This window comes from Sus scrofa, chromosome 1 (assembly GCF_000003025.6).
Source record: "Sus scrofa isolate TJ Tabasco breed Duroc chromosome 1, Sscrofa11.1, whole genome shotgun sequence".
NCBI classification, from domain to species: domain Eukaryota; kingdom Metazoa; phylum Chordata; class Mammalia; order Artiodactyla; family Suidae; genus Sus; species Sus scrofa.
In genome coordinates, this window is record NC_010443.5 from 20576678 (window position 1) to 20601345 (window position 24668).

At 38.7% G+C, this 24668-nt stretch overlaps 1 protein-coding gene across 16 annotated transcripts in view; it reads right to left on the reverse strand.

Moving 5' to 3' along the window:
- The window catches only part of UTRN (utrophin), a 533664-nt gene that overhangs the window by 62414 nt on the left and 446582 nt on the right, over positions 1–24668 (reverse strand). For all 16 annotated transcript variants that reach the window (XM_021072273.1, XM_021072283.1, XM_021072259.1 and 13 more), the window contains 3 exons: positions 10258–10319; positions 8559–8633; positions 1266–1467 (listed from right to left, as the gene is read on the reverse strand). In XM_021072273.1, coding sequence (XP_020927932.1) covers positions 1266–1467; positions 8559–8633; positions 10258–10319 — 339 coding nt within the window. The remainder of the gene's footprint in view (positions 1–1265; positions 1468–8558; positions 8634–10257; positions 10320–24668) is intronic.

Consider the following 24668-nt stretch of genomic DNA (forward strand, 5'->3'; position numbering starts at 1 on the left):
CTTAATAGTGAATTAATGCTAACTGTTATATGATACCCTAGGAGGATAAACATTTGCATTAAGATAAAATGTATTAAAAGATAACAGACAGGGATAGAGTAAAGCCCACATTCATTACGGTAACTGAGATTCATGCGGTCTGTTCTTCAGTGAGTTTCTTAAGAGCCCTCAAGCACACAATGGCTATTTGATTATTTAAAAAAAAACAAAAAACAAAACTTTGTTATGATATTTCTGAGTAGGGAAAGATAAAAGGTTTTTCTAATCAAAAGAATAAATGAAATTTTAATTAAATCATCTCTAAAGCTACTGCAACCATCCTTTACTTCCTATACAGAATCAATCGACTGCTAAATACATATGCACTTATGAGCTATCATCTATCTTCTTTCTCTCTAAATCAAATAAAAAACCAATAAACACAGATTTTCATACAGCTAATTAATGGAAGAATGACTTGTAGAGTCTCAGAGAAAAACAACAATTTTAATTTTCATATTTTATCTTTGCATACTTTAACCCCCTACCAGAAGAATGAATAATTCCTAATGTTTCAGAAATGTCAGCCCACAGCAGGTCTTTCTAGAATTGATTATTTCACAAATGCATTGTCACATTCAAAAAAGCCAAATAAATGGCAAATGAGTTAAGCTGGAAGTTGGAGTGCTCTTTATGTAACAGTAAGCATATAATTAAATTACAGACATTAGAGGGTCCTATAGCATAAATTATTTTAAACGCCATATACACATATAACCACCACTGCAATAAATAAAGCTAATACCCAAAGAGAAATTAAATCCTTTTAATTGCCATTCAAATTGCTCTTAAGTTGTCATAGAGAAAAAATGTAGAGTGGATTATTATGATCGAATCAGTTTTTAAATTTATAACAATAAATATAAAATTTTGTCTTTTGAAAAAAGAAATGCTACAAAATATAACGGAGGAAAGAAATCAGACTTTTTTTCCACTAGGTTTCCCTTAGCATGGTGATGAAAAACACAATAAATTTGACAGCCTTTAGAAACTGAAGCAAAATCTTAAAAGCATAGATGGACATTCTTTTTTGTTCTATTGTTGGTTAAGAGCTCACTTTTTGGAAAGTGATTTCTTTTCAACAGTTGACATAAATATTCACACAGGGAAAAGTACTTTAAAAGTATTTTCTTAAAAGTTCACTTTAAAAATTGAGACATTCTGCACTATAAACATATTACATACAATGACTGAATTTTAATGGAAAAAAAGAAAAGCAAACTTACGTGTCATATACATTGAGTAACCAGTTGAGACACATATCCACACAAAGAGGAACGTTGACCAAATTCTTATGCATTTGCTCAAGGCCGTCATAAGTTGTTGTCAGACAGTTGATGACATCAGGAACACTAAGAAGCTGATCATTTTGGTTCAGCTTGTGCTGTTTGAAAACTTCATTTGTTGTATTCAACTCTAAAAGATCCACTAATCAAGTGAGAAAAAAGGAATATGTATAGTCATTACATTACAGAACAACACTGAAACAAAACCATACCCAGTCTTGAGTTTTTAGTGTCATTCTTCAACTTAAGAATCTATCCTTTTTTAGCTAATTTCAATTTTAAAGCAATAAATAGCATTTCCATTCTTATAACTCTAGTCTCTTCCTCTATTCACATCTGTTATGTTCATGTTTTTATATCTAAACTCTGTCACTTTTCAGTATGATCTCATTTTTCACTCTTTAGAATATCAATTTTTCCTACTTTGTTTTTCTGGCTTTCCTCTCTTCAGCCTCTTGTACTTTTAAATGTAAGAAAGCATGTCTCTAAGTCTAGCCTAATGGTAGAACATCTAAAATATGCCACTGCTCTTCTCCTACCTTCCGAGCATAGCCAGCTCACCACTCTCCCATTCACCCTTTATGTCACTGCAAAACTGACCGTTCTTGAATGGTTTTTGCACATTTACATCATGAGATTCTCAAGTTCACTGAAGACGTTCAGTTCATAAAAAGGTTCCATAGAAAATTAATAGTTCTCCACTCCTTACTGAATCAAGCCTGACGTATAAGGGCCTTAAAATCTGGTCCTAACCTAGTGTACCTCCCTTGATGCTTTGGCAAACAGGCAACTTGTAGCTGGGTGGAATTACAGGAATTTCATAGTGCAGGACCCACATCCATGGTCCTATGTGTATTTGATCTCCATCCTTACTCATGGGTAGAACCTCTACAGTGGGTATGGCTGGTGCTAAACCAAGCAGGGTGGGCACAAAAGAAGAAAGTGGGGTCTCAAAGGTGGCCAGTCTGAGAAGGAGAATAAGCATACTTATCACTGTACTAAAGGAGGTGAAAATGCCTGAAAAGAAGAAGACATAAATTTCTATGAGAGCTATTTCTGCTATGGGAGTAGAAGGAGCTCAAAACAAACAAACAAACAAACAAACAAACAAACTCCTTAGGAAGGTGGAATTTGAAATAGACCTTAAAGAATAAGATACAAGAACTCCATGTAAAGCAAGGAAAGAATTCTGGCAAGATAGAACTGCTTGAGAAAAGATGTGAATTCAAGGAAGTCCAGGCAGTTCTAAGAAATGACGGTCAGCACTCTGGATGGTGTGTGGCACAAATGCGGGTGGCATGCGGTTACCATGGGGCAGCGATGCGGAGCTCCAGGGGGAGGCCATGTTGCCCCAAGGCAGTTCAGACACATAGAAGAAACCTTACAAAATCTTTCCTTTTCATCAACTTTGAGTCATTGATTAGCTAACTGAAAATAAGAAACGTATCAGATTATCAAACTACCATGTATCTATACCTTTACACAGGGTGGAAATGACTCTTCTAAATCTAAACACGTAGCTTGAAAAATTACAGAACCCACATAAATTTAAGGTCTGCTCATGGAAATTACTGCTTCATAAAGCTCTTCCCCATCTCCATATTTAACTATTTAACTTAAAAAAAAAAAAGCTTAGGAAAACTTTTTTTTTTTTTGCATGCACCCTTGGCATATGCAAGTTCTTGGCCAGGGGTCGAATCTGAAACGCAACTGCGGCAATGTTGGATTCTTAACCACTGCACCACAGCAGGAACTTCTAGGAAAACTTTTATATATATATAAACAACTACTTTCTTTTGGCTTGATACAATACTGTTCTCTCAAAAACAAGACATATTTTGACAGTTAAATGAAATGAACAAATATCTTCCTTTGTATTCATCTATTTTTAACCACTGAATAACCATTAATTTTGAAATTTTTTAAAGACATTTATGAGATGTGTCTGCTCTAGCTGCTTAAACACCTAGAATGATTTATTTTTTTTTCCAAGTTATCTACAACAGAAAAGAACTGCTTTAAAATTATACAGATTAAAGCGACATCTTAAAAACTCATCAGAGAAGTCTTTTTTTTTTTTTTTTTTTTAAGAGAGAGAGACAAATAAAAGATTGTGTAGTCTGGATAAAAGATCAATCCATTTCCTTCCGATGTCAAATACATCACTGGTAAAATTTTGGCTAGTTACAAAAGTAACCTATGTAAGCCTCACTTGAGTTCAGGATGGTTTCAGAAAAAAAATCCTAAGAATTTTCGTTGTTGTTTTTACCCCATTTCTCGGCACAGTATTTTCAATTATGAACTTCCAGGGGGCAGGAGTAAAATTCAACTTCATTCTTCACAGTGCCAAAGAGATGTGCTTAATAAATGACAGTAGCCACAGAAGTATAACTCCACACAGATACAAAGAAATATATTTCAAATACTGTCAAAATGCCCTAAGTTTTCTGAATTCCACCACTAATTATACCATCAACGCAACACTGCAATGATGTCCCCACATGGTGTAAAGTGACAATAGATCATATTCCAAAAAGATCATTTCCCGGATTAGGCTCTTCTAGAAAAGCCTCCTTTGTGATACATCTTGTAGCTGTGACAATAATTTGCCACATCCCACAGACTATCATGTCTTCAATTTTTTGTGATTTACTCTGACACTTTGCCTGAGTGGCTAAGCCAGGAACACATCTTCCTGAAGTGTGTCGCATTTAGGTACCTTTAAAGACCGACTACATTGAAATTACAGAAAATTATGATTTTCTCCTTTCAAGAGGAGACAAATGACAGCTCAGTCATGTGGCAAATGAAACAAACAGCAGAATCATTTTCTACCAACGTTCAGGATTTTTCTTTAAGCCCACATATGAGGCAAAGGGGTTGACTGGAATTGGATCATCATTCTCCTGTTCTGCAAAAACACACTATTCAGCACCTGACCTTGGGTGTCTGTGACTCTCCTCTTTTCAAACTGTTTGGCCACCCCTTCTTAGCACCTTTCCTATCCCCCTCTCCCTAGACATCCCAGAAATGTAAGTGGCATTTAAGGACTCCTGTCTGCCCTTCCCTCTCTAATCCAGCTCTCGTTCACTTTCATTACTGCAGTGGATGACTCCAGGTTCTGTTTTCTCATCCTGATCTCCTGCTTGAATGCTTGAACCACGTTCCCACTGCTTTAACCCCAACCAGAGCTCCTCTTCCAGGAACAGCCACCTTAATATGCTCCAAAAAAAGGTCTTGCCTTTTTGTTATGTTGAAATCCAGTAATGGTGTCATTACCTCCCACAGCCCACCAGTCTGCAAATCCCAAGATATGCCAACACTCTGCTCCTTTCACACCCTGCAGCTTATCAACTACCAAATCCCCCCCCAACCCCATCATTAGTTCTCCCTCCTTCTTACAAATCCATGCCCTTCTCTCCCTCCTATGCTCAGCCTCCATCATCCTTCACCTGAACTACTGACTTGTTTTCTGTTCCCTCGGTCCATGGATCCTAGGTATTGTCTGAAGTGTACTTTCACAACTGGTCCCATGTCCTAACTTACACCGAACAGAAAACTGTTCTATAGCATCCAATCTATATAGAAAATATGCAAACATTAAACACAACATAGTGAGAATTTGAGGAACAAGAACTAAAGGTATCAGAGAAGATTTCTTGATGACCTTCTCACTCTTGATGACAGCTGCATGCCTAAATGTTACAAGGTTTTAGGTCCTGGCTAATATGCCTCCTACTCGAGTGAGCTTGCCTTGCTCTTTGCAATGAAGGAAATCTCTCCCTCCTCTGACAGTGGTTCCCTTTGGCTTCTCTGTTGCTGCCCAGCATATAGTTTTAAAATCAAAACACGAAAGGATATGTATAACATTTTGTGTGGTCTAAAGAAAAATAATAGAACAAGCTCCCATTAATCCATTATGCAGCTGGAGAAACAGTCTCTTACTGATCCGCTGGAAGCTCCTCAGAAAAATCACCTTGATTCCATCCCTTCATGGCCACAGGGAGAACCACTAGCCTTTGTATTTCACTTTTAATTTCTAAAAGTATATATGCGTCCCTAAATAACAGAGCATTTCGTTCTGCCTGGTTTTGAACTATATATCTCAATGGAATTGAACTGCACAAATTTCTTCTGCTACTTGATTTTTTAATTTATTTCTTTTTACAGCACACTTGCTGCATATGGAAGTTCCCAGCTAAGGGTTGAATGGGAGCTGCAGCTGAGGCCTACACCTCAGCCATAGTAATGTCAGATCTGAGCCACATCTGCGACCTACACTGCAGCTGGTAGCAAAGTCAGATACTTAATCCAGTGAGCGAGGCCAGGGATCGAACCCATATCCTCATGGACACTACGTCTGGTTCTTAACATTCAACTTGATGTTTTTCATGCAACTTTATAATTCTAAGATTCAACCCTGTGGATGCTGATTACTAGCTTATTTTTGCCGCTATCTATCATGTTTATGTCTATGCCAAAATAAACCCATTGTGCTATTAAAAAGTGCTGCTATAAATCTTACATATATTTCCTGGTGTACTCTAAAAACTTTCAAACTCAAATCATTCACTCATGTCCTAGGAGACTGCTTTGTGCCAGAGGTTGTATGAGGCTTGAAGTGGAGAAGAAAACAGACTCATCCCTCACATGAAAGCGTAGTTCATTTGGATAGACAGACGGTAAGCAAGGAAATAAACAGAGTATCAAATACTATGACAGGTGCCACATGAGGAAAAAACAATCTATGAGATGGAGACTTGGGAGTGACCTAGTTTGGAGCAGAGTAGTCAAGAAAGCCTCATTAGAGACAGGGGACAGTTAAACTGGGACCTAAAAAAGAAGAAGGGGTACCAGCCACAGGAGGAGGACAAACACAAAGGGCTGAGACAGGAGCTCTTCAGGCAGGACAAAGAGAAAACAGAGCTCGCCATGCCAAGAGTGCGCTAGAAGTATGAGATTCCAAAGTGGGGCACAGCGAATGAGGCAGATGGAGAGACGGACCAAGGCCAAGGCCATCCCATTCAAGGGCAACAGGATCTGCTGGAAGCAGAGGGTCTGTGTCCACAGGCAACATGCTGTCTCCAAATATATGTTCCTTGAGTGTGGGAACGAAGCCTCTTTATATTGTTTTTATCTCCTGCACCATCTTGGAGCCCAATAAATGAATGAACAACGACAGAAACGACAGTGTTGGGACACTGTGCTGGGTGGAGATTTACACAAAGTGAGAGACAACCGTTGACCTAAAGCAGGTGTCGACAGAGAAGGGGGCAGCCCCCTCACATTATCTACCACACAAAGGCACTCAAGGGGCGCTTATGTGAAAGACAGTCATTACAGGCAATCATAAAGTTCTGGAAAACCTGAAGGCAGGTGGGATTAGCTTGTAAATGTTTCCAAAAGAAGTAAATTTTTAACAGTTATTTGGGAGGAATAAAGGATTGCAAACTATTGCAGAGGAAGGGTCAGGGCATTTCAAGTAAACAAAGGATGGGAGAGGAAAGAGTAGATTAATTATAAACAGGTGAGCTGAACCAGCGTGCAAAGGCCCCCAGTAGGAGCAGCGGGGAAAGCAGAGGCCAGGTGGCCCCGTGGATGTCACCTCCAGCATTTACAATTGAACACAACCCAGCTCATTTCTAAGTGTGCATTACTAAATGCCATTTAGTTTGCAAGCAGGAGGTGTCTCTCTTCTGCTCCTCTCTGTTTTTTTTCTATGGGGCTCAGATGAACTCACAGAAGAAAACAGCAAATGTGTTAATATGTTTATTTTCCCAGAAGTATTATTGAAAACCAGGCCCCTGTTCACAGTAACACAAAGTAGTCTGCCGACCATGGAGATCTTGTGGCTGAGTCATTTGTCCTCGTTTCCTAGCTCATCAGGCCTGAGAATACTTTCCAGGTCTGTCAGCTGGATGTTGGACACGCAGCTGAGCCTCTTTGAAAACTGCTGTCACCCTGGACTGACTGAGCTCCCTGAAATCCCTTTTGTGTGCTCCTATTTCACTTCCTATTCCATTCTGGCTCAACATACAGATCACTGGCCAGAGTGTGCTGGCTTTATATTTGGGGGCTGGTAATTCTGCAATACTGGCCATGACCACTACAAACTGCCAATAATCTCTGGGGCTAGGAGGATTACAGGCTTTCAGGCCATTTTAGCCTTTTGTCCACTGCTGAATCTAGAGGTGCTTTTCAGCCCTTCAGGTGGCTCTTTCACACATAGCTTAAGGGTTTCTTATTTTAAAGCTTGGCACTGCTGTATTTTCTTGCAACGATTCTACGCGTCTCTTTCCTTAACTCTCTTCATATAGCCAGCTTAAAAAGTATTTCTCATTTTTACTGCCTTCAAGAGCAGATTTTTAACCTTCACATACCACTTTTCTAAGGTTAATTTGCAAAGCCTCACTGAATGGCCTAGACATGTAACAGCTGTTAACAAAAGGCAGCGGATGAGGATATTTGGAATTATTCAAATTACACTGTTGTAATAAAAGTATAGGAAATGTCACTATGTACTAACTATGTGACAAGGCCTAAATGTTCTCTGAGCAGACTCAATCATTAAAACTACAACCACAAATAGAATCCAGAGAGCTTAAATCTATACTCTATTACAAGCATTCATATTTATACTTAAATTTAGGTTATGGGGGAATCAATAACCTTTGAGTAAAAGGTCTATCACTGACAATCACTCTGAATATATGCTCTGTGGGTCAAAGTTCATATTGAGAATATTAAATCTCTTAAAACATTTAAACGAACATAGCCTTTTATCTAATTTTCTAGGAGCCAGTTCAAATTTGGATATGGAATGCCATTTTTGTAGTGCTTCTTTATTATACGATTGCACTGATGAAGCCATTTGGAACCCTACATTTCCAAGCGAATACAAAGGATTAAAAAGGCAATAATCTCCTACTTTGATTCCTTGATTTAATCCTTTTAAATTGGGTGGTAGCATAATTTTTGAAAAAGCTTTTTACATGACTCCTGTATTTTGGTTAATTTGGTTCTCCAACTGAGAATGGCATATGTTCATTTGTTTTACTGCTACATGCATGCTGATGGGCATATAATAAAGCATTTACAGAAACACAGCCAACTCCTCCTTGAGTGAGGTACACTGAAAATCAGATTAACTCTACAAATACATCACCCTCTTCATTTATCTCTGTCTTTAGAAAAAGAAAAAAGCCATCCCAAACTTTGGTAGAATAAACTCACAACACAGTGCTTTTTGGAGTCTTCGGATTTTGATGGCTGTACGGTAGGCAGAGAAACGTACGTTATTCAGGTCGGCTGAAATAGAAAACAGAACACATTCAAAAGCATGCTTATGATTTAAGTTACCTTGAATGCTAAGACTATGTCTTTACTTTGATGATGGAAAAGTATTATGTCTGTGCGCAAGACAAGGCCATTGCCTAAAATCCACAGCAGTTAAGAAAATAATTAAATGTTCATTAGTTCCATGGTGAGATACTTTCCAAAACAGTGCTACATGGAAGATTTCAAGAAAGCACTTTCCAATAGGAAAAAGAGGAAAACGAGGGAAATGAAGCATAGCCTGTTGCCTTTCCAGAGCCTAAGAAATACACCACGCCGTAGGCTGAAGGTCCTGCCTTCTCTACTGCTTAGAGGGGTTCTACTCCAGGCATTTTCCCCCAAAGGCAGTCAGTTTTCTGTCAACTAGGCTATTTTTCTCACTGCTCATAAAGTTAGTTCCTTCCATCCTAACCTATTTGCTGCTTCTGCTTTTCTAGCAATCTGGTTAAAATTATACTATAATCAATACTCGAATCTTTAGAAACAATAGATTAACTCCAGGTGATAAGACTGTATTGTATATCTGAAAATTGCTAAAAGAGTAGATCTTAAAAGTTCTCATCATAAGAAAAAAATTACATAACTATGTTGGATGCTGGATGTTAACTAGACCTATTTTGGTCATCATTTCACAATATACACAAATAATGAACCATTATGTTGGAAATCTGAAACTAACATAATGTTGTATGTCAATTTTATTAGAATTTTTAAAAAAATCTTAAAGATTTAGCATCAAGTTCAAAACCCAAAGATACTGGAATTTCTTCCTCTGTCTCCTCAAGACAGAGTATCAGTATTACAGACCAGAAGAGTTAGAAGAAAACTCAGAAATAATCAAAATTGGCCCCTTCATTTTATAAACTAAACAATCTGGTGGCCCTTCTCTTGCTTGTCCCATCTTTGCAGCCGTCCTCATGGACCCAAATGAAAACTCACACAGAAGCCTAATGTTTAAAGAAATAAAAAGGGGTGCCCTCTCATTGTTGGAATGGGAGTGTGTCTGAGAGTCTTGGGGAGCCCTTTTCCCCCTTCAGCAGCTCCTTAGGTCCCTAAGGAGAAAACTCTTTTAAACCACTGGGCCAATGTAAGGGAAGCAGATAAATAAACAGTTCATTTTCTGCTAGAAATCTACAAGGTCAGAATTCTCATCTCCTGTGTTTCCATGCCTTTTTATATTAAGATGAATTTAGCTTTTAATGACTACTTAGGCAAAATGAAATTAGGCAAGCTAATTTAATGATGTTTACTAAATAAAAAGTGAGCTAAAAGCAAATTTAAAGCAGTGGATTAGAGGCTGCTATACTGTAACTGTTTTTTATTTTCTCACAAAGCTCCAGTTTAAGATGACTCAATACAAGGGAGGTAAAACCAATTAAACTCCTTTTAAGATCACCCTTCTTTTGTTTCAAACCATGCATTCTCTTAAGAAAGGTAAAATCTGTTTACTGCATTGCCCTTAGAAATTCAACTGTTTTTACAAGATCCTTTAAACACAACATGCCATGTAAGGAAAGCCGGTGATCAGTATCCTTTTAAGAATACAATTCTCAATTGTTTAGCTTAATTCATTACCATTACCTAAAATAACACTTACCAAGGGATTGAAAGAGTTCAGTCATTTTAGGATGATCCCAACAGGTTGTCTGTGTTTGATGACTGGGGTCAGGGGGAGGAAAGATAATATATTTGAATAAAAGAACACATAAAATAATAATTGTCATACAGAAAACATGCAAACAGAATTTTTATTCAAATTTTTAAGAATATATGCAGCATTATCCCCAAAGGATCACTGAGAAACCTGATGCCCAGTTATTACTTAATATTTGAAACAACAATAGGTTTTTATTCGAGCAATTAAATGATGGAAATATGAGTAAAAATTGCTTTATCTATTTCCAAAAAATTGTAATTAAAGCTTAAAACCTAGATGTAAAATGTGACTGTCATGGATCCTGGAGCCTCAGGCTTGATGTAGCCACATCAGTATAGGCTCCAGGATAATTCTAATTCTACTCAGGCAGATGTAGAATTCTCATTCAGAATAAACCCTCTGAGAGCAAAAGTGGTGTGAAGAGTTACTAAATTTTAGAAGTCCTAGTCAAATTTCTAAAGAACAAAGAAAGAAAGAGTTTAACTGTGAATAACATCACCCCACAATCTACTGAGTCTACTACCTGTTTAACTATAGTCTTTCCTTCTTCCAGGGAAATCTGCCCTTTTCCTCTGTGAGGACTCATTCAGACCCCAAAGGTGGTACCAAGATTATTTTAAACTGAAGATGTAGGAGATTAAACAAAGGCAGAAAGAAGCTTTGTCAGAGCTTCCTTCATCTGACTAAAGGCAGCAACTTCTGGGAAACGAGGCTACCATAAATCCTCTCTCCAGCAGAGTTTAGGGCTATGAAGAGGACTCGCACCTGCATAAACAAACATTATCGCAACCTTTCTTATCTCATGTTTGTTCTCCTATCTTTCCTAGAGGATCCTACAAGTTCTTCTCATAGGAGCCTTTTCTCTTCCCTCACTTTCCTTTCCCTCCTGAGTTGGGTATTAAAGCCCCAAATTCCAACCACCTTTTTGAGGTACTTATCCCTATATGCAGACTGCATCCATAAATGAACTCTTTTCTCTTGCTAATTTGTCATTCTCAGTTTAATTCACAGGCCCCCAGGAAAGGAACCCAAGAGGATGGAGAAAAAGTTGTTTCTTCTCCCTGACATGCTCTTCATGAACATCTGGATTCTTCACACACATAACTCTCCTTACATGTGTAGTGTGTCTTTCTCTTGTCCTTTAACTTCACGCTTCTGTCTCAGCTCTCAGCCTCCCCCAGTTAACTAGTGGTTTTTAAAAGTATTGAATAATTTTTCTCATGATCCTTATTCTTCGCTTTAAGAACGAGATTTCATACTTCCTCTTTTTCTGTAAATTCCAAAATTAATTAATAAAATTAGAAGTTTTGGGGAAATAAGATGAGGATAAAACAGATCAACATAGTGCTTTAAATTAGGTTCCTTCTTTCTGTGTGTGTGTGTGTGTGTGTGTGTGTGTGTGTGTGTGTGTGTGCGTAGCGAACAGCTAACTTCAATGGGTCAGTGGCCTTATTTAAAAATAGTTTACTTCCCATTATCTAGGTCAGAATAGAGTAATAATATATAATAGTATTCAAAAAAACTTCTTGGATGACAGTTCTTATAAAACTGCCTATAAGCTAAGTAAAATCACAAAGCACACAAGACATAGTAACATTAAAATATACACTCAAATTTCAGGGAAACGATTTTTTTTAAACCTCTATAATATATCAAGTGAGGCATGCCACTTGGAAAAGGACCTAATCAATGTTATGTATACACAAGGAACAGAATCCCCAAATAACTCCGTTTTCTTTGAAAGATATTCAAGTTCAGATTTGAAATTAAATATGTCAAACATCCAAGGTATTCCAAAATCCCTAACAAATTATATTCAGTGTGAAGCTCTGTCTCCGAATGGGTTGAAAAGTTGTCGGACTCCTCTACCTAGTTTTTGACACCAATAAAAAGGCAAATATTTTCAAATATTTTACTACTGACCACCAACCAAATAATTCTATCCTTTTACTATTTAAATTGCTCCAAACTCCACGGAGAAAGTACCAAAGCTGTTTGCCCTGACTTTTTTTTGTTGTTGTTAAGAACTAATTTTTTTTTTTTTTTTTTGCCTTTTTGCCTTTTTGCTATTTCTTTGGGCCGCTCCCGCAGCATATGGAGGTTCCCAGGCTACGGGTCAAATCGGAGCTGTAGCCACTGGCCTACGCCAGAGCCACAGCAACACGGGATCCGAGCCGCCTCTGCGACCTACACCACAGCTCATGGCAACGCCGGATCGTTAACCCACTGAGCAAGGGCAGGGACCGAACCTGCAAGCTCATGGTTCCTAGTCGGATTCGTTAACCACTGCGCCACGACGGGAACTCCTGCCCTGACGTTTTTACTGTTCATAGTGTGGCCCAGAGCTTTCAGATGCAGAACCTCAGATCCTCACATCCACTGAATAGAAACTTCATCTTATCAAAACCCCAAGTGAGTGATATGCTCTTTCAAGTGAGAGAAGCACCCGACCTAAAAGGCTCCTAATACATGAATGAAAGTTAAGAAAAATAAAAATAAAAAATATACCTCCAAATTTTGTAATAAAAACTTCTTTCCTACTACCAATAAGAATAAAGAAGGATTTGCCATATAGCACAGGGAACTATATCCAATCACTTGTGATAGAACATGATGGAAGATAATAGGAGACAAAGAATGTGTGTCTGTGTATACTGGGTCGCTTTGCTGTAGAATAGAAAATGACAGAACATTGTAAATCAACTATAATAAAATTTTAAAGAAGAAGGATTTGCTGAAAATATAATGTAATCCAAAGAAATTTATCGTGGGCTCCCAGTCTTAAGAGAGTCTGCCAGTGTTCACTTGATCTCTTATCTCCTCTTCGGAGTGATTTCAATCCCCATGGCAACATTACTTCTCAGAGACAGACAACCCATCACGAAGGACCAAACCAAGGCTCAAGAACCAAACTAAAACTATGAGGAATGCAGTGCCAAACTTTATACTTAAACAACAAATAAAAGTAGACCTCCTCTAGAATCACAAGTGTGCTGCTTTGGCAAACAGCCCCTATGGAACCACGAGGGGAAAATACCACCAGGCAGAGAGAGGACTGAGAATTTGATGAGAACACCCGCTTGCTAACGGCTCTTTTTAGTGAAACCACCGCTAGGAGCTGAGGGAACACACACATTTGGCAAACAGATGGAGGGAGGGAAACGGCACCTCCCTTTGTGAATTCAATACCAGTTGATTCATTAGGCAGAACCGCCAATGCTGAAAATAAACACAGTCTCTGGTTACAAAAGTATAACTGCAGCTTACCAAACAACAGTTAAAAAAAGGAGTAGATGCAGTGGGCTGTTGGGTTTTCTTTCTTTTTTAAGTGGGGAAAGGTTTTAAAGCAAAATCCACAATCAATCCAAAGGCTCAAAGTATTTGAACAGCTGCAGATGGCTCAGCTCATCCTGCCAAAATGCTTCCAGTCCTCCCAGAGGAGGCAACCAAAACAGAATATAAGTAGCTTTCTTCCCCTCCAAATAACAACAGTTTAGGTTTTGGCCAATCTAAAATATGAAAGAGAGTAGAACTTAATATTCTACAGCTTGATATGCTATAAAATAAAATTGTAATTTTGTTCCTAAAAATCCTCTATTTAAGAGGGAATAGACAAGAGGGATTTGTCCAAGAATAAATTGAAACATTAAAAATCTAACAAAGCAGCAACTAAGAATTAAGTCCAAAATCATACGGGGCCAACAACAGAAAGAATATGCGACATAACTAACCAGGGTGCCTAACCAGGCCAGTTTTGCTTGCATGGGGAAAAATTGTGAAGGTCTTGGATGTGTGCCCAAAATCAGTGAGTGCATCTTAGATTATCTTTGAGCTATTTTAAACTCTGCAAAATGAAGAAAACTGATAGTAATGCAAATTATTTTTTTGTCCACAGAAATGCAAATTGTGTCCACTCAAATGAAATTGATTATTGTCCTGATGGATACTGGCCAGTTTGTCACTTTGCATCCACTGTTAATTTATTTTAACATCCCTTACCTGACTATAAAAACTAGTACATAGCATTCTCCTTAAAGCCTATTAGAACTTGATTTTTCATTACAATATAGTTGATTTATAATGTGCCCATTTTAGGGCTGAACCCACAGCACATGGAGGTTCCCAGGCTAGGGATCTAATCAGAACTGTAGCTGCTGGCCTACACCACAGCCACAGAAATGCAGGATCCGAGCTGTGTCTGCAACCTACACCACAGGTCACGGCAATGCCGGATCCTTAACCCACTGAGCGAGGCCAGGGATCAAACCTGTGTCCTCATGGATGCTAGTCAGATTCATTTCTGCTGAGGCACAATGGGAAATTCTCCCTTTCTTATATTATTCTTCCATCATGGTCCATCCAAGAGACTGGATATAGATCCCTGTGCTATACAGTAGGACCTCATTGCTTATCCATTCTAAATTTAATAGTTTGCATCTAATAACCTCAAATTCCCAGTCCATCCCACTACTTCCTCCTGTATCCCAGCACCACAAGTCTGTCTGTGAGCCTGTTTGTGTTGTGTAGATAGGTTCATTGTGCAATATTTTAGATTCCACATATAAGTGATATCATATGGTATTTGTCTTTCTCTTTCTGACTTACTTAGTGTGAAAATCCCTAGTTGCATCCATGTTGCTTCAAATGCCATGATTTTGATCCTTTTTATGGCTGAATAGTATTCCATTGTTAATATGTACATCTTCTTAATTCACTAATCTGTCAATGGACATTTATGTTTTTTCCATGTCTTGGCTATTGTGAATAGTGCTGCTATGAACATTCAGGTGCATGTATGTTTTTGAATTGTAGTTTTGTTCATATATGCTCAGGAGTGGGATTGCTGGATCATATGGTGGTTTTCCATATACGCTGGATCATATTTGGTTTTCCATAGTGGTTATACCCATTTACAGTTCCACCAACAGTGTAGGAGGGTTTCCTTTTGGCAACACTCTCTCTAGCATTAGTTATTTGTAGACTTATTAATGATAGCCATTCTGACCAGTATGAGGTGTTACCTCATTAAAATTTTGATTTGCATTTCTCTAGTAATTAGTGATGTGGAGCATTTTTTCATGTGCCTACTGACCAGCTGTATGTCTTCTTTGGAGAAACATCTATTTAGGTCTTCTGGCCATTTTTGATTGGGTTGTTTGTTCTTATCCATTTCCTTGTTAATTAGTGAGTCAAATGAAATCTTTCACACATGCTCTTTTTATATGTGTACAAGTCAAGATTTTATTTTAAATTTTATTTATTTATTTAAATAAAAAAATTATTTTTATTTTGGCTGCACCCATCGCATGTGGATGTTCTGGTGCCCAGGATCAAACCTTTGTCACAGCAGCAAACTGAACCACAGCAGTGATAATGCCAGATCCTTAACCCACTGAGCCACCAGGGAACTCCTAAAATTTTTATTTTTAAATATTTTTTTGCTTCTTAGGGCCACACCTGTGGCATATGGCAGTTCACAGGCTGGGGGTGAATCAGAGCTACAGATGCCCATCCATACCACAGCAACAGCAACTCAGGATCTGAACCATATCTGCAACCCACACCACAGGTAATGCTGGATCCCTGATCCACTAAGCGAGGCCAGGGATAGGACCTGCATCTTCATGGATTCTAGTCAGATTTGTTTCCACTGCACCACAAATAGGAACTCCAAATTTTTATTTTTAATTGCAATCCAGTTCACATATAACATGGTGCAAGTTTAAGGTTTATAGGTTGCTATGATATTTTGTATATTGCAATATGATTACACCTCACCATTAGTTAACATCTCTACCGCGTCATATTATCATTTCCTTTTTCTGTGGTTAGAACATTTAAGGTCTAGTCTCTTGGCAACTCTGAAGTTTATCATACAGTAATGGTATCTATTAATCACTGTGTTGTGCAATAGATCTCCATTACCTTTTTAAAAAAAATTATCCTTCAACACCTGCGACAGTCCTAGGTTGTACCTGCCATCACATGAAATTATTAAAGTGCCCCTCTCTCTCTCTCTTTTTTTTTTTTTTGTCTTTTTGCCTTTTCTAGGCAACTCCCATGGCATATGGAGATTCCCAGGCTAGGGGTCTAATCAGAGCTGAAGCCGCCGGCCTACGCCAGAGCCACAGCAACGCCAGATCCAAGCCGCCTCTGCGACCTACACCACAGCTCATGGCAACGCCGGATCCTTAACCCCCTGAGCGAGGCCAGGGATCGAACCCACAACCTCATGGTTCCCAGTCGGATTTGTCAACCACTGCACCACGACGGGAACTCCCCCTCGACTCTTCAGTGTCCCAGTTGGGATAACATAGGGTCCCTATTTTGTGGCCTTTACTAAACTATTAAATCAGTAAGGTTCATAAGTAATATACACTTCTACTTATTATTACTCATAATATGTTCTCACAAGCCACAGAAAGTCCAACACAAATAAGATTGTACACCAATGAACAGAACACAAAAATGATGCATCACAATACTATTCAGTATATAAGAAAATGAGCCAACAGCAATTTTTACAAAATGTTGACAAGATACTGATTTCTGGACAAAGAATCTCTGGAGAAGATACGTTTTAAAGTAATTTGTACTTATTAGAGTAGTCTCATTTTTTCCATTAAAAGATGATGAGAGGAGTTCCCGTCGTGGCCCAGTGGTTAATGAATCCAACTAGGAACCATGAGGTTGAGGGTTCCATCCCTGGCCTCGCTCAGTGGGTTAAGGATTCGGCATTGCTGTGAGTTGTGGTGTAGGTTGCAGACGAGGCTCCGGTCCCGAGTTGCTGTGGCTCTGGTGTAGGCTGGCAGCTACAGCTCTGATTAGACCCCTAGCCTGGGAACCTCCATATGCTGTGGGAGCGGCCCTAGAAAAAGCAAAAATACAAAAAAAAAAAAAAAAAAAAAAAAAAAGAGAGAGAGAGAGAAAGACAAATACCATATGATTTCACTTATATCTGGAATCTAATATATGGCACAAATGAACCTTTCCACAGAAAAGACTTGTGGTTGGAGACAGACTTGTGATAATTTGGGGTTAATAGATGCAAACTATTGCCTTTGGAATGGATAAGCAATGAGATTCTGCTGTATAGCACTGGGAACTATATCTAGTCACTTATGATGGAGTATGATAATGTGAGAAAAAAGAATGTATACATGCATGTGTAACTGGATCACCTTGCTGTACAATAGAAAATTGACAGAACACTGTAAACCAGCTATAATGGAAAAAATAAAAATCACTATAAATGAAAAAAACATTTAATGTAAAAACAAAAAAAGATGATGAGAAAGGGATTGTCCAAAACTGACACTTAGCCAATCATACTTAGTTGTTACTTATCTATCCAATTTTATGTTTGAAACTAGATTTTGTGGGATTTGCCATTTATCATTCCATTCAAATTTTACTTGTAACAGCGTATAGGAGAAAAAAAAAGGTGAGTTAATTAAAAATATAAATGTGGGGAAAAGAGGGGGTTCCTGTTGTGGCTCAGTGGGTAACGAAACTGACTAGCATCCATGAGGATGCAGGTTCGATCCCTGGCCTTGCTCAGTGGGTTGGGGATCTGGCGTTGCCATGAGCTGTGGTGTAGGTGGCATGCAGATGCAGCTCAAATCCTGCATTGCTGTGTCTCTGGCGTAGGCCAGCGGCTACAGCTCTGATTGGACTGCTGGCCTGAGAACCTCCATACGCTACAGGTATTGCCCTAAGGAAAAAAAAAATGTGGGGAAAAGAACTAGGTGTAATACTCTGGATAAGACTGTCACAGAAAGAAATATTTCTTCTTGGCTGTGCACAGAGAAAGATAACACACTAAATGAGGATGTATAATATCAATTACAGTAATAGCCTGTTATTTGAATGTTCAGTTTGTACCAAGTACTCTTTGTGTAAGCTCAGTCTGAACAATTCTACGAATTTGGTCCCAATATTATTCCCATTTTGCAGATGAAGGAAACTCGGACAAACTTAAATTAACTTGCTCAAGGTCACATAGTAAATAGTAGAAATAGAGTTCGAACCAAGATGGTTTAATTTTAAGCCTGAGTTCTTAATATGAAAATATATTTTCATGATTGAGTTTTTAAAATATTTCTGATGAATCAGTCTAAATTTCATGAGGTCCATCATTATAATCATTACAAATAATCTCACTTCTCTCTCACTCTTAGCAAAACCAAGCATGGAACCGCTCAATCACTTGTCTTCTCTGGACCAGAGCAGCTGTGCATGAATACAGCTGGAGAAAATCAGTCAACACAGAGACTGATTATACTTTAAATATTTGACTTCAAACCTCAAATGTCCAACGGCTGGCAAATGCTCCACATTCCCTAAAGAACTTACTTCCCAGAGCCCAAGACAACAATTTACTACTGCCATTCACCAAACTTAAATAAGTTTCTTCCCTGCCTTAGTATCATTTAACTTGATCTCATACTTCACTGAAAAACCTAAAAACCACCAGGTAAGAATGACTTCGTTTTTCCAACTACCAAATCAATAAAATTCCCTCCATCTTCCAGATTGCCTTCTTTTCTCCTTTTTAAAATGAGGATGATTCCCCTCTCCTATCAAAAGCCAATTGTTCCCAAAGATTTCCAAACAACTCTTGTGCTGATTATCAACTCCTCTTAATAAGACTACTCTCAGAATGTCAGTGTCAAAGGATCTGCTCTCTTTAGACACACACACACACACACACACACACACACACACACACACTCATACCCAATATCTTGCATCTGCATTTCCTGCTAGCTAGCACTCTTTTTCTCTTCTTTACAGACAAAATTCTCAAATGAATAGTCTACAACCTCATGTCTCATTTAGGGCTCAACCCACTTCTATGTGGTTTTCAACTTTACTCCTCTACCCAAACTGGTCCTATCAAAATTACCAACGAACTCCATGTTGTCAAATGGAATGCTTTTTATTTTTTTGCTTTTTAGGGCTGCACGCATGGCATATGGAATTTCCAGGCTAGAGGTCAAATCAGAGCTGTAGCTGCCAGCCTACACCACAGCCACAGCAATACAGGCTCCGAGCCACATTTGTGACCTACACAACAGCTTGTGGTAATGCAGGATTCTTAACCCACTGAGCAAGGTTAGCAGTTGAACCTGCATTTTCATAGACACTAGTCGGATTCATTACCACTGAGCCAAACGGGAACTGCCATAAGTAAGTTATATAATGTAGTAGAAGCTGAGAGATGATAGGTTAAAAAACAGAATCTCCAGAATGAAGCTGACGCAGGCAATACATAGGCTTTGTGAGTCCTCTATATACGCTTATACACCTTATGTATAGGGCCCCCAAGTAATCAAATTTGCATTCAGGTGACTAAAGCATAAAGACTAAAGCACATTCTGGCACCTGATGTGATGTCATTTGTCGGAGTAAGACCTTTTTAATTTTGGAATTTATAATCCCCTCGATCTGGTTTCATCATGCAGGAATATATTGAAGGATATGGAAATACTCCCACCGGTAATGTTGCACCTTACTCTGTGTGTGTGCTTGTGTGTTTGTGTGTGCTTACATGTGGGACTGGGTTGAGGAGTCCCTGGGGAATGCACAGGGTGCAGAAGTCAGTGTGGTAGCTGTGTGAGGGTGAACTTCCATGTCCCTCAGGTTGTATGTAACTTCTTGAACCTTCACAAACACTTTCTACCATTCTCTAGGCTTTTAAAGACAGAAAATCCAAGGTTATACTTTTGGAACGAAAGAATAAATCTAAGGGAAAACTTAAAATTTGAATGTCAACATTTTAAGGAAAAAAAAAAAAACCTTCTGTTCAAATTCCAAGTAAGAGCTATGATCCCACTTGGTAATGGATATCATAAAGCACAGTCTCCTTTAAAAAATGCCATTAGTTTGGCGTGATCATGAAGATACAAGACAGGAAGACTAAATAGTAACCAAAGGATAATTCCAAATCTGTTCAATTTGATTATAAAATGCTGTTAAAAAGAAACAACAAGCCTAAAATGGAGTCACTTGTGTAAATCCCACCAAGACTCAACACCTAACCCAACTGCAGTTTCAGCCTTTCCTGGGAGAGGCATAAGCCAATCAGTCTGGATTTCTTGGTCAGCACTAGTGAGGGAATCTGTATAAGACCCCTGCATTCCACCGCCCCCCCCCAAAGAAGATGACCTGGCCTGAAACAATTCTTTCTCTTCTTGTACTAATAACTTCCTTGTTATCAACACCCACCCCATTTCTAGAAAAGCTTTCCATTCTGTGCAACTCTTGGGTGCTCCTTTCAATAAACTAGATGGGATGCGGTCCAATTCATAAATTGTTGAACAAAGCCAATTAGATCTTCAAATTTATTCAGCTGAATGCTGTTTTTCCATAATGCACTTAAAATTATTTCACCCATAGGAGTAGGTTCAAAGACCCAAGCATGTAAAGGGCTATACAGAAACAGAGGCTGCAGAACACCCCAAAATACCAGCGTCAATGTCCCAGGCATGGACAATAGAACAGTAAGACAGGTTTGCTTGCATTTAAGTAAAGTAGTAGAATTAATGACTCAATTAATGACCCAAATGGATGTGCCTGGGCGTGAGGGGAGATTCAGGTGACAACTTGTCTCAAAGGCACTGAAAGACTGTCTGGAAGAATAAACATGCACACATTTAATGAACCCGGGGAGCCTCATCTGTGGTAATATCTCTTACTTGGGTCCAGAACACATAGGGCCCCCCACCCCAAGCCCTCAATCTAGGGAGAGTCAGACCATCAGTCAACATTTGTTGTCATTTGTGGTCACAGCTGGCCCTGGCACACCCCCGGTTTGGGGTGTTAACTTCAGGATTATGTTTCCACCAGAGCTCAACTTATCATATCTTTAATTTTGTTTTTTTAAAGCTGAATTTATATCATTTAGTTTGTTTTTATTACTTTATCTCTTTCATGTGTATATATATATATATTTTAGGGCTGCACTTGCAGCATATGGAAGTTCCTGGGGTAGGGGTTGAATTGGGACTGCAGCTGCTGGTCTACACAACAGCAAAACTGGATCTGAGCTGCATCTGCAACTTATGCTGCAGTTTGCCGCAACGTGGCATCCTCAACCCACTGAGCGAGGCCAGGGATTGAACCTACATCCTCAAGGAGACTATGTTAGGTTCCTAACCTGCTGAACCTCAGTGGGAACTCCATGTGTATTTTTTTAAATGAGAAATTGGTTCTAAATTCTTTCATAGGATTGTACCAAATCTTTTACTGTATCACTTCACTATATAATCAGTAGAAAAAAAGATATTCTACTTATTTCACAATTCATTTGATCATTGCACTTTCGCTAAGCATAATGACTATTTTTAAAATTTAATCTTTACAGATTCAGATACAGATATCTTTTTTTCCTTCCCTTAATGGCCTCACAGTGATCCTTCCTGTCCCATCTGGTAGATCTTAATTAATTGCATCTCTGGCTCTAAAAATCAAACTGTGCAGTAACGCGCTGATGGTGCCATCATAATTCAATGAAGCTGAGTAATCTAGAAGATTCCAAGCCACAGTTCCACTTCATGGTAATAATAACTCTGACCCCCACCACATATGCATGAATGGCATGAAAGATGATTATCTTCTCAAGTCCTGAACTAGTCAATGTCTTTCTAAGACAACATCAACTCCACCTAAATTATCACAACAAACCAGGACACTGGTCAATACTCTAGAAGTTGCCCATGTGGGGTTGGTGCCGGGCAGCTCTGTTGCTTAGCTTTTCAGTTAGCCAAGGTATGCTCATTTGTCTGAAGCAGCCTCCAAGCCAATTCCAAGATGTCATTCTTTCATAAAGCAATTTCTTTCTCACCTCCTCAACAGTGGAGTTGACCCAGTGAGCTTTAAATTCTTATTTTCAATAAAGTCACAGATGACTTCTTGCAAAAGCAGACTCTTCAGTACATTCTCTTATGTTTCTATTTCATGTGTTTCTTTATTGTTAAAACCCAAACACAAGCTCCATTTCTGGAAAGAGACTCGAAGTGTGTCCCAAGACTTTTCCACTTGAAATTCTGGAACCAAAAGGACACCATCTCCCATCTTGATTAAGGAGGAGGAGAGAGATGGAGGCTGCTATAGGAAGCATTTCAGAGAGAACTACATTGACCTGTCATTTGAAACATCTTTGTTATGGTTTTATTTCATTTGGGGATGAGTTTCCTTAACCTTTAAAGATAAAATGGTTTACAGTAATTTCTTTTTTGGTGTTGTTATACCTAACCTTTGTTAGCTTTAATTTTCTGGTGAGGCTGGATATTTGAATTTCCCATTGCTGCCACTTCTCTCTGCTTTTATTTAGGGAGGAAATATTTCACCTACATCATCTAAGCAGGGTTTGCAATTCCTCTAAAGAAATAGGCATTCATTCTCTCCTTTAGACTGAACATATATAATGAGACAAGTACATACAGTTTATGCAAATAAATTGCATGACTGCTGTAAAGAACAACTACTTGCTCTCCAAGATTTCATTTACAGCTATAAACTTCATTTTTTCCCAGCAATTGATGGATTAGGGCAGCAGAGGGTGTCCTTGGGAGGCAAGAAAGGGGTATCAGACAATACTTTGGGGTTATCCATAATGAACACAGGGCAGAATAGGAAAATATAGGAGATATAATAAATTGAGGAAAATCTTGATTTAGATCTGTGCATGAGGGCAGAGTCTGAACAAGGTAGAGACTGCATGATAGTGCTATTTGTAGATGCAAATTAGTTTATTCTGCTTAATACACTGTAGTATTGAGGAATGTCAGTTGTAGAGAATGTGATAGGCATATCTATACAATCAGGGTTGACGAAAGTGTTCATGTTAAAGCTGGATGTGTGTGACAGCATTATAAAGAATTCAGGTTTGCACCTCAGATTCTAGTGGGCAAAACGAAGCTACGGAACTATAGATGTGAGCGTGATGGTGTCACAAGAGCAGAATCATCATCTGTGTCAAGACTAAGGCTTATTAAAAGGCCACATGCTTGGGATTTAGAGAAGACACTGCAGAGAAAGAAAGGAAAACTGCACTCCCCAACTATTCCTTACTAAATTCGATGAAAGTGGAAGGACAGGCAGAGCAGTACTCATTAAAAGCCCCAAGGGGTGTGTGAGCCAGCTTTGTTGGCCAAACTCCTCACAGATGGAAATCTCCCAGTAACAGAAAGCTCCTGACCTTGGGAATGAGCACCAGTAGTGAAGGGCCAGCAAGTCTGCTCCCCGACCTCAGAACCCCTGTCATGATTCGAAGGGCAGGACTGTACAGAATGACACCTGCCATTTATAGGGAAGCACCTTTGTCCATTATTAGACCACAGTGTGAACTTTCCATATATATGGCCTACAGAAATGAGCTTATAGAGGATCCTACAGAAAAGGCAGCATGCAGTGTTGGAGAAAGCATGGGTTTTCTCTTGGACAGCTCTGTTCTCAATTGCTGGAACATAGCAGGTGCATAATAAATGGTAACCAGTCTGTACTACAAAAGAAAGGCTATTTGCTCATGTCTTCTCCATCTGACTATACTTTCCTAAATATAATCCTTTATCCTACACAAATTTTCCAGGTGACTAAAAATGTTTGTTCTCTACTTTCACTAATACAGTAACAGAAGGCAGTAGTGCATGGTGGTCAAGACCTCAGGAGCCGGAGTCTGCCCGTGAGCTTGACTGCTAGCTTTTGCATCTTCTGGCTGTGTGATCTCAGGCAAGCTGTGTGTGTACTTATTATCTAAGCCTTGAGTATAAATGGGGGTAAAGATGGTACCTCTACTTCACTGCACTACTCTGAGAAGTGAAAGATCACACATATGGCTTGCAAATGAATGTTCAAAACATATAATTTATTACAATTACTATCATTACTATTGCCCATTATAACCATTTATTTGTTGTTATTGTTGTTGTTTTTATTTCTGGATCAAAAAGAAGCATTGAGTTTTAGATGGTTACTGTGATGTATTCAGAAAATGCAACCCAAAGCTTTTATCCATCATTCCTTTTACACCTGAAACTCCCTGGATGTCAACTTTTAGTTGAGGAAATGAACAACTTGTACAAAATATACGACCACAAATTAAAAGAGAAAGAGATCCTGCTTTTGCATATTTTTGTACATTCTAAAGGCAGCATGAATCATTTCAAATTTTCTTAAACTGATGGAACAATGAGCTGTCATTGGGCTAGAAAATGAGACTAAAAAAGAACAATAGTTAGATCAGGAGAGTCTGCTTTAGCAAATATATTAAACATTATGAGTTGCAACTTAAAATATTAACATAGGGGGGTTTACACTATAGGGACTCTTACAGTTCAGGTCCATAT